The following is a 14880-nucleotide window of genomic DNA, read 5'->3' as shown; positions in this document are numbered from 1 at the left end:
TACTGAAATAATTTAATCTGCCAGAAAATGGCTCATTAAAAATGTATTTGTTCCTAGAGGAAATTTTTTCTTCATTAAAATGAGTCAAGGACCATACCCCACGGCTGAGCTTTCCAGGCCTTCTGAAGGCCCGCCGAAGCAATTGAGCGGAAATAGGGGCCCTTAGGGGAGGGGCGTCTTTGGCCTCCTGCCTTCTAAATCTCTGGTGGCAGAAGGAGAGCCTGGATGATTGAGAACAGGCAGGCTGCTGCTTAGGAAGTCACTGGTCTTCAATCACCTTATTTTGATTAGCAAGGCCAGGAAATTTAACGTTTATTCATGGAAAGTTTCTTTTCCCTTGGCCCTGCTTCTGTTCCTCAGACTCCCTGCCCCCTCCCTGCATTTCTGGTTCCGTCCTCTTTCCCAGTCCTCTTCCTCTGTGTTCCTGCTGTTCTGCCTGCCCCCCCCCTCCCCTGCAGGTGCCTATCCTGGTCCTGGGCTCCCAGGTCCCACCTCATGCCCAGGGCACCACGTAGGGAATCATTTCTTTTCTCTCTGGTTTGCCAGTGATCCTTGCTCAAGAGCCTAGTTGTCTCTGGTACAGTGGGGTAATAGTGACCTTGCAGCATCATTGACGGATTGGAGACAATGGTTATACGGTCTGATACAGGTTAACTGTTACTGCCTATTATTCTTGCCGTGAAGTCAGTGGCTGGTGGTGGCAGGATACTTGGGTAGACTTTTCCAGAGACAAAGAGAACATGTGGACCCAACGCTGCACCTGGGGGAGTCTTTTTCTGTTAGAAGAGCACGAATAGAGGTAAAGCACCTTGGAAGGTTATTTTTTTGGTGGGAACTGGTCTACAAGACTGTTAAATTCAGAGCTAGGACTGTAGTTCAAGAATGATAAGGAAAGTACCATAAAAGCCACACACGTTTGTGTCTGCTGGGAGAGGAAATTAGACGATCGCATGGAGAACATTTCAACAGTAACTCCAAATTACAAAGACCTTTTGAACCAGGAATTCCACACTGAGAAACCAGTACAGGAGCAGAAGGACAAATGTACTAGAATTCCTTGTTGTAGCATTGTTTGCAATAGAAAAAAAAGTTTTAAAAACCAGCCACGCACCAGTAGGAGACTGGTTGAATTCATGGAGGCATACGCACACCACTTTATGTATGATGCATCTGTGACCATTAAAAAGAATGGCATGAATCTACGTGGAGTGATATGGAAAGAGCTCCAAGGTATGATACTAATTTTGTTAAATAAAGTGCAGAACAGTGGATATATGTGCTCTCAGTTGTGTCAAAAGAAAAAAGAAGAAAAAGAATGTATATTTGCTTGTCTGTGCATAGTGTTATCTCTTAGAGTATACAGAAGAATGGATGGCCTGAGCTAAGGGAACAGGAATGGGAAGGAGTTTTCACTCTATGTCTCTTTGTACCTTTTGATTCATTAGACTATTCAAAAAAATAATAGTTTTAGAATCCTACCCAACAACGCTGTGTTGCTCTGGGCCCTCCCTCTGGGGATGCGCACAGGAGAGCAAGGATTTACAGGTTCAGAGCAGAGGCCCTGTCAGCCCTCCCCCCCACCCCCACCCCCAGGCTCAGCTCCTCAAGCGTGTGCTGGGCTTTGCCTTCACAGTGCGGCATCGGGTGGGCTGGTGATGGCTACATCTGCGGGAAGGACGTGGACATTGACAGTTACCCTGATGAAGAACTGCCGTGCTCCGCCAGGAACTGCAAGAAGGTAAAGAGGGCACACGGGAGAAAAACTACACCTACCGTGGCTTTCCGGAGCCCTATCTTCTCTGGGGGAGAGATTCTATGGGTTCCATTGAAAATGGCATTTTTCAAGTAGCTACATCTCACACTTCGCGAAACAGCCATCCACAATGAAGTCAGGCAGCTGCTGTCAGTCTTGAGGTTGGAAATCCTTTCTGACGTAAGACTGAGGTAGATGAGGGTGGGGGAAATAGGGAGAAGTTGATAAAAGGGTAGAGACTTTCAGGGATCAGATGAATAAGGTCTGAGGATCTCATGTATAACATGTGACTTTTGTTGATAGTACTGTCTAATTGAAATTCACTGAAAGGGCAGAACTTAAATGTTCTCAGAAAAAAAAAAGGTGGATATGTGAGGAGCTGGACGTGTTAACGGTGGGAATCCTCTAACAATATAAATGTATGTTAAATAATCACACCGTATGCTTCACATATGTTACAGTTTTGTCAATTATGCATCAATGAAGTTGAAAAAGAGTCAGATGTAGATGTTTCTCTGAGCCCTGTTTCTTCTCCCTAGGATAACTGCAAGTATGTGCCCAACTCTGGCCAGGAAGATGCAGACAGAGACGGCATTGGGGATGCTTGTGACGAGGATGCTGATGGAGACGGGATCCTCAACGAGCAGGTACTTGCTCCATCAGGAGGGCCCGGGATAGTGGAAGAAAGCCTGGGAAGTCACCTATTTATATGAGTCATCCCAAGTGTTCATTTCCATGCCGGTGATCCCGTGGCATTGCGACTTTTTAGCCCGAGCGCTGACTGCGCATGCCCATGGGGGCGGAGGCTGGCCGGCATCCAGCACGGGACCAGCGACCTAGGAGGGCTTCAGGATAGTCTGAGTAAATGTTTGGTCTTCCGATCCTTTAGGATAACTGTGTCCTGACTCACAACGTGGACCAAAGGAACAGTGACAAAGATATCTTTGGGGACGCCTGTGATAACTGCCGGAATGTCCTGAATAATGACCAGAAAGACACTGATAGGGATGGAAAAGGAGATGCCTGTGATGACGACATGGATGGAGATGGTGGGCTTGTCTTGCTTTGTCTTTTATTTGGGACTCATTTGTCCTTTTGCCCTTGTTGTCTATTAGGAGCAGAAATAGAATTGTTGGCTCGGAAGGCCTCCCACACCGAGTGTTTCCCCGAGGCCTGTGTCTGGCCCACCTGTTTCTTCTTTTTCAGAGAGGGAGAGATGAGGACAGGCGGAGGGAGAGAGAGAATCTTAAGCAGGCTCCACTTCCAGCACAGAGCCGGATGTCAGATACTTAGCCCACTGAGCCACCCAGGGGCCCCCCTGTTTCTGTGGAAGGAGACTCCATAACCCACTCCCCTATTTAATAATCCTGGGTGTTTCTGGAACTCTACATCATGGCCAGAAATTTTGTAGGAATTACTTCAAGCAGTGTCTTGTCAGGGCTGTGTCTTTGTAGGGCCTCTGTCTCCCCAAAGAAAGTGTCTCTTTCCCCACCACCCCCACCAGCGTCCTTTCCATGCCTGCGAGTCCTCGAAGTGGAGAGTGGAATGAGGGGGCCTTGAGCAGGGTCGCAGGCTACAGCTGGGTCTGGCTCCTCCTGCAGACAATCGGGCATCTCCTGGGAGACGGGTCCATGTCCTGCCTATTCTGGGAGGAAGGTGGAGGCAGGGAAGCTGCATGACCCGGCTCCTGGCTCCACAGAAGGGGCCTTCGGTGTGGGCTGTGGGAATGGCACCCCGGGAGCACAGCTTGAGCGCTGGAGCCTCTCGGGACGTGAAGAAGGACACGGTTGGGGTTTTTTTTTTTTTTTTTTTTTAAGATTTATTTATTTGAGAGAATGAGAGAGTGCAGGGGATGGGGAGGGGGGGAGGGAGAGAGAGAGAGAGAATCTCAAGGAGACTCCCTGCTGAGCTCCACACACGGCTTGATCTCAAGACCCTGAAATCATGACCTGAGCCGAAATCAAGAGTCAGCCGCTTTACGACTGAGCCCCCCGGGCGCCCCGAAGGACATTTGTTTCTATATCGCTTCCATAACACATAGATGACTATCATCAAAGTATAGACTGGATCTGGTAGTTTCTGAAAAACATTTCACATCACAAGGGCCTTGAAGGAAAATCTTTCCAGAAAGGTACCCCCTCCCCTCCACCCAACCAGCCAACACACACACACACACACCCACACACACCACACACACACATCCCACACACACCACACACACACACACACACACACATCCCACACACCACACACACACACACCACACACCACACACCACACACCACACACCACACACACACACACACACCCCCATACACACACACCACACACACACACCCCACTCCAGAATACCTACACTTTCCTAAAACATGACCTCATCTTCTGCAAGCCTGACTGATGGCCAGATCCAGGGGTATGCTGGCAAACTAGCTCAACAAAACAAAAAAGCCCCAAGTTGTAGCATTTGCCAGTTTCCATGACAGAAATACCACTCCCTCCATGACTGACTACCAGCTGCTGGTGCGAGAGGACATGATGAGACAAAGCTGAGAAGAGGGGGCACGGTAGGCCTGGCTCCAGCACGCCACCGCCCCTGCCTTCAGGTCCCAGTCTTTTTTCACACCCCCACAAGGTCCCTCTCCAGGGTCAGCCCACCTCGCCCTCATGACCTCCTCATCTGGTTGCAGTGATAGCCCTTGACGTCTTGGACAACTTAAAACTCCATGGATAAAGGCCTCAGGTGACCATTCATTTTAAGTCTCCCAGAATCAATCCATCCTTTGGTGTTACTTGCAGATAACTGCGGAGAAAGGTAGTGGCCCTGGGACGATGGCCCAGGCACAAGTCACTCCCCATGTGCCTGGGTACAGGCCTGATCTCTTAGCACCTGGAAGTCTGTGTTCTAAACCTCTCTGCGATGTTCACCTGACTCAGGGAAGCTTTCCTTTCTTGTAGGAATAAAGAACATTCTGGACAACTGCCCAAAAGTTCCCAATCGTAACCAACAGGACAGGGATGGGGATGGTGTGGGGGATGCCTGTGACAGTTGTCCTGATGTCAGCAACCCTAATCAGGTGAGTAGCATTCGGGGTATTCAGACTCTAGGCTGAGCTCCCCTGTGCAAAAAGTCTTTATGACAAGTGCTTAAAGACACCGGCTCAGCTCCTCGCTGTTGCCATGTGCCTCCTGGAGCAGAGGCGGTGGGACTGCATACTTCAGGCCTGGAGGTTCTAGGAAGACTGCTACGGGGATGCTGAGGGCTTCTGGGCAGATCTCACAGGCTGCAGACCGCCCGTGAGGTGAGGAGCAGGAGTTTAGTGACCAAAACCAGTTGTTTTTGCTGAGAGGAGCATGCAACATGGCAGCTAACCATTGGGAGCCTTGTGTCCTTTTAGTCCCCAAACCCCTACACAGCCTGTGTATGGGCGCCTCAGATGCGGTTCAGTCAGCGACATGTTGTTTCCCTTCTCACTCCTCCTTCCTGTCTGGATAATTGGATGGGATGTGTCATGTATTTTTAAAGCCCTGAGAGAGGGGCGTCATTGCTGCCCTCCGTGATTCACTCCCATTCTGGCTCAATTCCAACATGCAGAAGCAAAGCAAAATCAGTTTGCTTTGTCCCCAGGCCTTTGGCTGGCTCCCCTCCGACCCGTGCCAGAGTTCCACGTCTCCACCTGCCACCATCCTGCCCCGGCGCCCTCTCCAATCAGCTCATCTGGTGTGTAGGCAGCCCAGCCATGTGGCTTGATATTTTGGAAGGCTTTTTTGACAATTCAGCATTGTGCCTACACCAATATGGTGTTGTCCTTTTGCAGTTCTGCACCAACCCAATTCCAGAGAAATAATTCTTGAGATGCAGTGATGATGGGCCAGGTCTGCCTTCTCCAGAACATTCTGTGCATGAAGGCCCAGGGATAAATAATAACATGTTCTGTTCTCTTTGCAGTCTGATGTGGATAACGATCTGGTTGGGGACTCCTGTGACACCAATCAGGACAGGTAGGGCACATTTTCCCAGCTGCATTAGGGCCAGATGAAGAATTTGGAGACAATTTTAGCCTTCAGAGCTTTCTGCTGCTACCTTGCTTTGGGATGTCTCTGAATAGATTGAGAGAGATTGAGCTACTGGGGGGACAGCAGCCGGGTGACAGTGTCAGGAGGGGCCACGAGGCACTCCATCAAGTGAGGCTGAATGATAGGAGAAGCAGTAGAGCATCATGCCTCAGAGCTGGAGTCTGGATGACACAGCTAGATACACATCCCAGCCCCTTCACTTACAAACTAGCTAACCTTAAGCAAGTCACTGGTCTCTGTGCCCCAGAAGTCTCACCGGAAAAATGGGGATGACAGTGGCATGTAGCTCATAGGTCTGTTGTGAGGATTGAGTTAATTGACAAAGAGTGCATGTTACGGTTTCCCTTACATAGAAGCATTCAATAGGTTTAGCTCTCTTACTATTATACTCTTTCGGCTCAGGAAAGCTTCACCACGATCCCAAGATAGAAAGCTGTCAGTTTGCTGAGGGGTCACTGTGATTTCATTGTCTTTAGAATTTGTTCATTCCGTGTTCGTTACTTGGTGGTAGTGTTCTGGGCAAATGAGTTTTGTCAACCCTCCCAGCCCCACGTGGAGGTAGTCCTGTATTAAGATACGGGGCTGGATCAGATGCTGTTGGAACGTCACCAAGAACATAGACAAGTGCACCTCTGCCCTGGAGGCGCCTGCAGTCCAAGGCTCTGTCCCCTTTCATCTGCAGCGGGAAGGCTTAGAGAGGCGGCGGGACGGGCTGCGAGAGGGAACGGACTCGGGAGGGCAGAGCAGGAAGCAACAGGTCTTCCCTCCCTGACCTCCTCTCCGAGGGCGCCCTACAGACAGTGGTTCTTGAGCCAAACCCTGTGCAAGGACAGCTCCTAGAAAGCCCCATCTCGGTCCTTGTGCTCAGTGTCCTCGAGGCCGAGTCCACGTGAGCCAAGTGAACTTAAATGGACTTTTCAATTGCGCTCTCAATTTCTTCCTCTGCAAAGTAGAGAGAATGAATTGTCCCTTGCAGCTTCGGGTAAAAATGAATGAGAAAGTAGGTAAAGCTCCCACCGGAAGGCCGGCCCTCAGGTGACCAGCAGCAAACCACGGCTGCGTTACTGTTACCACACATGAGGAGAAGCAGGTCAGCAACAGAGTCTGCCATAGGGGGTCACCATTTCTGCGTGCAAGGTGGGACCGGTACCCTGTAGCCCCCCTAAGTGGTGGACATCAAGAATGTTCCCTGTTGCAGGTCCTCTTGCACAGACTGCCATCCAGAGAATCTCTAAAATATCCTACCCAGTCAGCCTCTAGATATTTGCCTAAAATAAATGACTCATTCTGCTCCATTTTAATTCCCACAAGCTTGAACCTTGGGGAGGAGGACAGGAACTGCTTGTTTTTGCATAAAAAATGTTCAAGGCTATAGAATGGCTGCTAATGGAAATAGCTCATTTGTATGATTTAAAAAACAGCCCTGCTATAGGCACAGGCATTCCACTCTTTGAGCCGTGTCATCTTCTGCTTGTCCAGGTGGGCCTCATTTTCTCTGGGACCCATCTGGTCTGAAGGGCATGGACTGGTCTCTAACTTCCCTCCCCTGTCCTACCCTTGCCTGGGACAGGCCATGGGAGGAGTGAGGTGAAAGGAGCATCCGTTCTGATTCAGAGCAGCCGTGGGAGGCCTCCATCAACTCAGGGGAACCTCTGGGGACAGGGCAGTCTCATCCTTGGGTGGCCATTAGGCCTGGAAAAAATGAATTGTCACGTGGGGAGAGAATGAGCGTTCTGAGAAGTGCTTGAGAGCAAGAGTGAGCCCAGACTCCATGCTCCCCTCTCAGGAAGGGGCGGCCCTCTTCTCTCTGCCATTCTCCCTGTGGCATTCACATCTGATCCTTCTTGGGTCTGCTGGCCAGGGAATGGGAAGAGGAATAGAAGACATGGTAGGGCTTCCCAGGAGCCAGCACGTAGAAATGCTTTATCATATATTCAAATGTAATATGCAAAATTCTCATCACGTAAGCATTTAATCTTTGTAACAACCCTATGAGGTAGGCTCTGTTATGCCCATTTTACAGATGAGGACGGTGAGCCAAAGAGGGGTCACATGCTGGTAAGCGGCTGAGCCAGGATTCACACTGAGCAGCCTGGCTCACTGCCCTTCAACCTTTGTTCCCCTTGTACATTTTCTGGGTTGGGCAGGGAGGGGGACTGATCATAGTCCCCAGGGACTGATAGGAGCATCTGGTCACAAAATCAGAAATCAGCCTTCATCTTCTTCAGTAGGATATGATCTGCTTGTTTCAACAAGATGAGGAAGTAGGAGAATGGTCTCTGAGGCCCAGAGGGCAGCCTTGTCTGAAGACATATGGGTTTGACAAAAGACAAGCTCCCAAACCCCCACTCTGTTTCTTAGCCCTGTTCTCTGCTCACCAGTGCTTCTCCTCTTCTTTCTCCCACAGTGATGGAGACGGGCACCAGGACAGCACCGACAACTGCCCCACTGTCATTAACAGCGCCCAGCTGGACACTGACAAGGATGGGATTGGTGACGAGTGTGATGATGATGATGACAATGATGGCATCCCGGACCTGGTGCCCCCTGGACCGGACAACTGTCGGCTGGTCCCCAACCCAGCCCAGGAGGATAGCAACAGTAAGTGGGCTCAGCCCAGGGCTGCATGGGACCCCCAGGCTCCCTTTGGCTGGGCACACGGCGGCACATCTCTCCCAGGGCTTCTCTGAGCAGTGACGGCTTATGTGGACAGTAGATAGCCGGTGGACACCGTTCTCTAACTCTTCAGAGAGGGGCTGCTTTGCAGCTTCTGAGGAGCTCTGGGATGAGGTCACATGGGACAGGGAGGCAGCCGGATGCTCCTGCTCAAAGGGCTTGGGCAGCTGCTCCACCATCTTGCTTGCTCCTTTCTACCAGGAGTCACAGAAAAGGAGCAGGACAGAGAGAAGGGCACAGCAGCAAATGGCTTAGATGGGCTCACAAACTCGGAGGGCTGCGAGGGCCAGGCCGATAAGAAAAAGCACGCACCAAGCCAGAAATGAGACAGAGTAGTGAGGACATGGCGAGTTAGTGAGGCATGTCCATCCACGGCTCTGCAGTGTTTAATTCAAGTATGTTAATACCATGTCAGCTGCACAAAACATACCACGAGCCAGATTCAGCCTCAGGATCAGCAGAAATTATGGTCTTAGAGACACTCCAGCGACAATAGTTTCCGTTTTTCATACGTTCTACAGAAAGTGCTACAGACATGTGCTTATGTAAGGTCAGCCTTAAGATCCACCAGTTGGTGAACCCCCGTGTCCTCAGAGAACATGCAGGGTTTCTTATAAGAGCAGTTTTGAACAGTTGCCTTCCACTCTGTCCCCAGGAAATTCTTTTGGTCACATACAGTGGGGCTTACCAGCTCACCATGAAGATGGAAGGGTGGGGCCTGGGGCCACCTCAGCCATGGCTAATTCTGGGCTCCTCTGCCCACATGACTTGCAAACCGTCACCCCGGAGGTGGAGCATGGGCTCCCTTCGGCTCCTTGCCCAGCCCTGTCTCTGGCAAGGAGCCGTGGTGCACGTGGGCAGTAGCCAGCTCCTCTCGTCCTCCCGCACCCCACTCAGGCGACGGCGTGGGAGACATCTGCGAGACAGACTTTGACCAGGACCAGGTCATCGATCGGATCGACGTCTGCCCGGAGAATGCGGAGGTCACCCTGACCGACTTCAGAGCCTACCAGACTGTGGTCCTGGACCCTGAAGGGGACGCCCAGATTGATCCCAACTGGGTGGTCCTGAATCAGGTGTGTGCCCCGTGGTTGGCAGCGGCTCAGCTCTGCCTCTCAGCACAGGCCCTGCTGGGAGGAGCAGGTAACCGTGAGGGGGTGCACCGTCCCGCACCGCACGGACTCCTCACAGTGGCCCTATGACAAAGCACTGCCACTAGCCCCGGTTTACACATGACACGGAGCCGCATCCATCTGAAATGTTGGCTCATGGGAGCACCACAGGGAGTGCCTGGGAACACTGGGATGAGAACCCAGGCAGTCTGGCCCTAGAGCCATGCTCCTGCTCTCTACCTCACATCCTCCCTGTTGGGAAACTCCAGACGGCAGGCACAGAGGGGCTTGGATTTTTTACCCAGCAAGTCACATTCATTAGAAGTGTACGTTCTCTCAAAATTAAGCTGATTCAACAAACCCTTCATTACAGTTCTAGCAAAATTATTTCTATTCCGCTTTTTTTTTCCCTCACAAGTCTATGCTTTCCTGGAGCACATAATAGCGTAGAGCAGTTGCTCAGATAATGCAGTCTTTGTGTGGAGGTCAGAACACGCTGACCACTCCCCAGTGCGCCGGAGGCTCTGGGCCTCCTCGGGCTTCTCCACCCTCTACGATGGCCCTTAACTCCTTCAACTTTCTCTGCAGGGCATGGAAATTGTGCAGACCATGAACAGCGATCCCGGCCTGGCAGTGGGTAGGTCCAGGGCCTCCACACCATGTGGCTAGAATCCAGTCTTTGCAGCTACTCACGTGGCTGGTCCACTTCTCTGATCCGCTTCTGATCCCTCCAGGGTACACGGCGTTTAACGGAGTTGACTTTGAAGGGACCTTCCACGTGAACACCCAGACAGACGACGACTATGCCGGCTTCATCTTCGGTTACCAAGACAGCTCCAGCTTCTACGTGGTCATGTGGAAGCAGACAGAGCAGACGTACTGGCAAGCCACGCCGTTCCGGGCTGTCGCCGAGCCCGGCATCCAGCTGAAGGTAGCCACAGTTCTCAGTCACACATCTCCCCTCTGCACCCTTTACCCTCCTTTTAAGTCCTGTTCTCCCATAGGGCATTTAGTTCATCTATGAAGTTGAGGTGTTTGTGCTAGAGTTCAGGGCAGGGAATGCCAGAGCCCACCCAGGGCCTTGCCTTCATTCCTATGTACAAGCCACATCCTAACCTCTGGGTGACTGACCGGGAGAATATCAGCCCCAGTGGGGATCACCAGTTGGGGGAGCTCTGGGGGCACGTCAGCAGGTGCACTATGCCGGAAACTGGCTCATCTGTTCCCGAGCTGGGGCCAGCTCTGGCTAGGAGGGCCGAGATGCTGCCTCTGTCCCTCCTGCTGAGAGAAAAGGCAGACTTCGGAGCACTCACGGGACAGATGTGGGGAGCACTGGATTTACAGCTGGAAAAACAGGGAATGGGTTAATGGGGTATCGGCCAGTGCTGAGGACTCAAGGATTAAGGGTCACCTCAGTAGAAAGGGCATTTATGGGTTATCTAAATCCAAGGCAGCCAGATTGTAACCATGAAGTCACCACCCCAGGGATCCAGGAAGCAGGAAAGGTGGGCTGTGTATTCTGTTCTAAAACCTTGCCTATGGCCTTTCCAGGCCGTTAAGTCTAAGACCGGACCCGGGGAGCATCTCCGCAACTCCCTGTGGCACACCGGGGACACCAGTGACCAGGTCCGGCTGCTGTGGAAGGACTCGAGGAACGTGGGCTGGAAGGACAAGGTATCCTACCGCTGGTTCCTGCAGCACAGGCCCCAGGTGGGCTACATCAGGTACGTGGAGGACCTATCTCCTCACCCTGCACCTGAAGCAAAGCCCACCCGCATTCTGCATGACAAGGCCTTTGCTGTCCCGAGCAGTCCTGACCCAGGATGGCCTCCAAGGGCATGTCGGGACTTCCGAGACGCAAGGCTATGGCCCACAGTAAAGCAGTGGGAAGGAGACACCCACTTCTCCTTCTCCAAGCTCAGACTAACCACCTGGACATTAGGGCCAAGCTGGGGGTAGAGGGACCTTCTAGATGGGGGCGGGGTGGGGAGGAGTGGTCTCAGCATTGGAGGACGGAGGGGCTCAACTGGGGATCCCCTTTCTGCCATGCTGACCAGTGGGAGGGGAGATGTGGCTCAGCCTCCCATCCACACCTGCCCTGGATGGCGGCTTATTGTGGTGAGTCCCTCACAGTCTCTTCCCTGCTGGACTAGAAACGCTACGAAGGCAGGGCCTAGAGCTCTTGGGCTCTGGGCTGCCAGGTCTTCCCACACGCGGCAGGAACTGATCTTCACGTGAGCCCATACAATCTGCCTCCTTTCCCTCTAGGACTATTAAAAAAACAAATACTAAAAAGTATTCTCAGCACAATGGATGGCTTCGGCTGAATCCTTGAAATTGAGACCACGTACTTCGTCGGTCCTCAAACTCGCAGATCAACACTGACGCCGGCTTACGTAATGCACTGAGGAAGGAGTACCAATCGCTATCTCCTGACCAGGGCAGGAAGGCAGCCTCCCGGAAAAAAAGTCCTGACGGCTAATTCACATTTTGTTCTTCTGTGAGACATTAAGTCCAATGTACTGTTGTCGCACAGTAAGACGATCACATTCTCAGTCCTGCGAAGCCTAATGCCTCCTTTTCTGTCCCAAAATGAAATCACAGAAAATACAATCTGATCCCTAACACCTATAATAGAAAAATAATTTATAACAAAATCACGCAAATGCTTAGACACCACAACATGAAATAGAAGCAGTGACCTTCTAATGCAGATTGTTCTGCCTGTGACTTAATGTCTAAAAGGGAGAACAGCTCTTTTTAAGCAAAACAAAGTGCTCCGTAATTTCTCAGTTTACCCTGGAAAATTCAGTATATATTAAAACAGTGCAAAAAAATACCTGATGTAGACAAGTAAAAGGAAGTTCGGTTCTAGGTCCAGATAATTATAATTGGGCTCTTCACCTATGCAAGTGTCTGGAGGAACACTCCAAAAGCATATAGGGTGCAAGACAAGTTTTTCTTGTTCTCTCCAGGGCCTTGTAAGCCATTCAGTATCCCTGGCTTCTGTCATAAAATGCCAGAGAAACAGCCAGAAATGTCCCCACAAATTTCTAAAACCCTGCTTTAGGGAGCACTACTCTGAGATTCCACCAGAGTCTATCATTCAGACTGAAGGAAAAGCAGTGGTTTTTAAGCATGATGTCTAGACAAGGTAACCCAGAGGACAGTGAGGTCACCAAGTGTCTTGGTCTTGGGTCATACTGTGCTTTCTCTTTAACTCCTCAGCAGGTACCCACCGAGTTGGACTCTGTGCCCATCATGTTGGGCCTTTGGAGAGAGAGAATATGGGAGGGCATGAACATACAGTCCCTGACCGCATGGAGCTCCCAATCTAGTAGGGAAGGGGCAACAGCTAGAGCACAGTCCAGGCCTGTGAAAAATGGATCATGAAACCGCAAAGAAGTGGGTCTGACCTTGACCTTGGGTTGAGTTTCATGGTGACCAGCTTGGGCTGTGTTGTCTACAGAGTGCGGTTTTATGAAGGCTCCGAGTTGGTGGCTGACTCCGGGGTCACCATAGACACCACCATGCGTGGAGGCCGGCTTGGCGTGTTCTGCTTCTCCCAAGAAAACATCATTTGGTCCAACCTCAAGTATCGCTGCAATGGTAACAGACCTTCTTGTTACTATACAATATTATTACTAGAATTAATCAAATAATACCACCTTATTTTTATAGCACATTTTCCTCCCAGAAGCCCAAAGCTCAAGCCCCATATTCATTAAAATGTAACCGTCTCTGCGTAACTGAAGTAAATTATAGATCTTTCTTCCCCCCTATTTGATAGATGAGGAAATTGAGACCCATAGAACTTAACTGCTTGGCTGAGGATTTGGGGGTTCAGTGAGAAATTCATATTTAATTTACGGGCAGCCTTTATTTTCTTATGGCTCAAACATAATCACACTCAAAATCCACTCTGCCTGCTAATTTCCTTTAGGCCTGTGAATGAGCACTCCTGGGCTTCACGCCAACAATTTGCAAAGCAGCCTGAGGTAGAAAATGGCTGTGGAGCCTTCTGGGGCCTGTTGCTTGGGCTGACAGTGACCCCTACAGGACGCTTGCACAGCACAAGCCGGACCAGAATTCCAGGGGAAACAGCCTTCCTAACCCCCTCATGCCTGTTTTTGTTTGCAGACACCATCCCAGAGGACTTCCAAGAGTTTCAAACCCAGAATTTCGATCGCCTGGAGAATTAAACCAAGGAAGCAATCCGTAATTGCTTTTCCAAACATATTTTTTAACTTCCTACAACTATTTTCATATACACTGTGGCTTTCTTTTACCAGTCCAGATATATCAAACTTTTTATATGAATGGGGCAATAAAGAAGAGATAATTTCTAAAAAGCACGTTACTCAGACATTGCTTACGTGTGGCTCAGGCTTTGATGGTGTGTGTGCTGGTCTCTGAGGGATGCATGTTGATCTTGCAGGGAGATCCTTTTTGCTCAGATGGGGTCAGTCAGTGAGATTGAGCAAGTGCGTGAGGCAGAAGGCTCAGGCCAGAGTCTCTTTGGTCACTCCAGCTTAGCTTCACAGAAAAGTCTAACAGTGCCATCAGCAGTCTTCCTCTTCTGGCAAAGGAGCCTCAAAAACATGACTTTTCCTGACCAGTCCTGGAGCAAATTTGTCCAATCCTTTCTGACCCCCCGCTCCCACACCACACACCGTCCACACCTGCACCTTCAGCGTCTTGTTACGCTTATTTAATAGATTTGGCTCCCCCTAGTGGAATGTAAGCTTATTGAGCTAAAGGACCCTGTCTTACTATCCTCGTCTCCCCCATGCCCAGCATTGTACCTGGCTACAGTAAATATCCAGTACGTGTTTGCGGGCTGGCTGCCTCTTAAGTAACACGGACAGTAGTGTGGATGGATCCTATAAGCCCTACAACTCAAACAGCTCCTCACAACATACGCTTCAACTATGATGGTATCCATGACATCACATCAGTGCAGGGCGGAGATGCGCCTCATCTCTACACTAGCCTTTTCACCACTCCATTTGTAAGGCAAAGATCCTGGCAAGTTTTTTATAAATTCCCCAAGAATTCTGTTTCAAATTCCTGGAGGTCTCTTAAATCCTAAATGAAGGATAGACACAGTCACCACAATTTGAGCATGATGTCAGGAGGCAGAAAATACAAAGGCATATGCATGACCAGTATGAGATATGGAGGATTTCGAGATATCTACCTACACATGTAAAGCCTAGAGACAGATGTTGCCTCGTAATGCAGAACGTTGGATCTCCTACATCA

The 14880-nt window shown here is 50.4% G+C and overlaps 1 protein-coding gene across 2 annotated transcripts in view; it reads left to right on the top strand.

Moving 5' to 3' along the window:
• THBS4 (thrombospondin 4) overlaps window positions 1–13967 on the top strand; it is a 43175-nt gene extending 29208 nt beyond the window's left edge. Inside the window, exons 11-22 of one of the 2 annotated variants that reach the window (XM_032404115.1) lie at window positions 1634–1738; window positions 2293–2400; window positions 2643–2802; window positions 4709–4827; window positions 5700–5752; window positions 8235–8428; window positions 9401–9579; window positions 10204–10252; window positions 10350–10546; window positions 11167–11339; window positions 13085–13224; window positions 13756–13967. In XM_032404115.1, the coding sequence (XP_032260006.1) occupies window positions 1634–1738; window positions 2293–2400; window positions 2643–2802; window positions 4709–4827; window positions 5700–5752; window positions 8235–8428; window positions 9401–9579; window positions 10204–10252; window positions 10350–10546; window positions 11167–11339; window positions 13085–13224; window positions 13756–13817 (1539 nt within the window). In that variant the 3' untranslated portion in view covers window positions 13818–13967. Of the gene's footprint in view, window positions 1–1633; window positions 1739–2292; window positions 2401–2642; window positions 2803–4708; window positions 4828–5699; window positions 5753–8234; window positions 8429–9400; window positions 9580–10203; window positions 10253–10349; window positions 10547–11166; window positions 11588–13084; window positions 13225–13755 lie in introns of those variants that run through there. The other variant, XM_032404113.1, reaches the window with a different exon arrangement.
• The last annotated feature ends 913 nt before the right edge of the window (window positions 13968–14880 follow it).

This window comes from Phoca vitulina, unplaced genomic scaffold (genome assembly GCF_004348235.1).
Source record: "Phoca vitulina isolate PV1807 unplaced genomic scaffold, GSC_HSeal_1.0 scaffold6, whole genome shotgun sequence".
Classification (NCBI taxonomy): Eukaryota; Metazoa; Chordata; class Mammalia; order Carnivora; family Phocidae; genus Phoca; species Phoca vitulina.
Note: the sequence above shows the minus strand (reverse complement) of the source record. Positions and strands in the feature narration are given on the sequence as shown.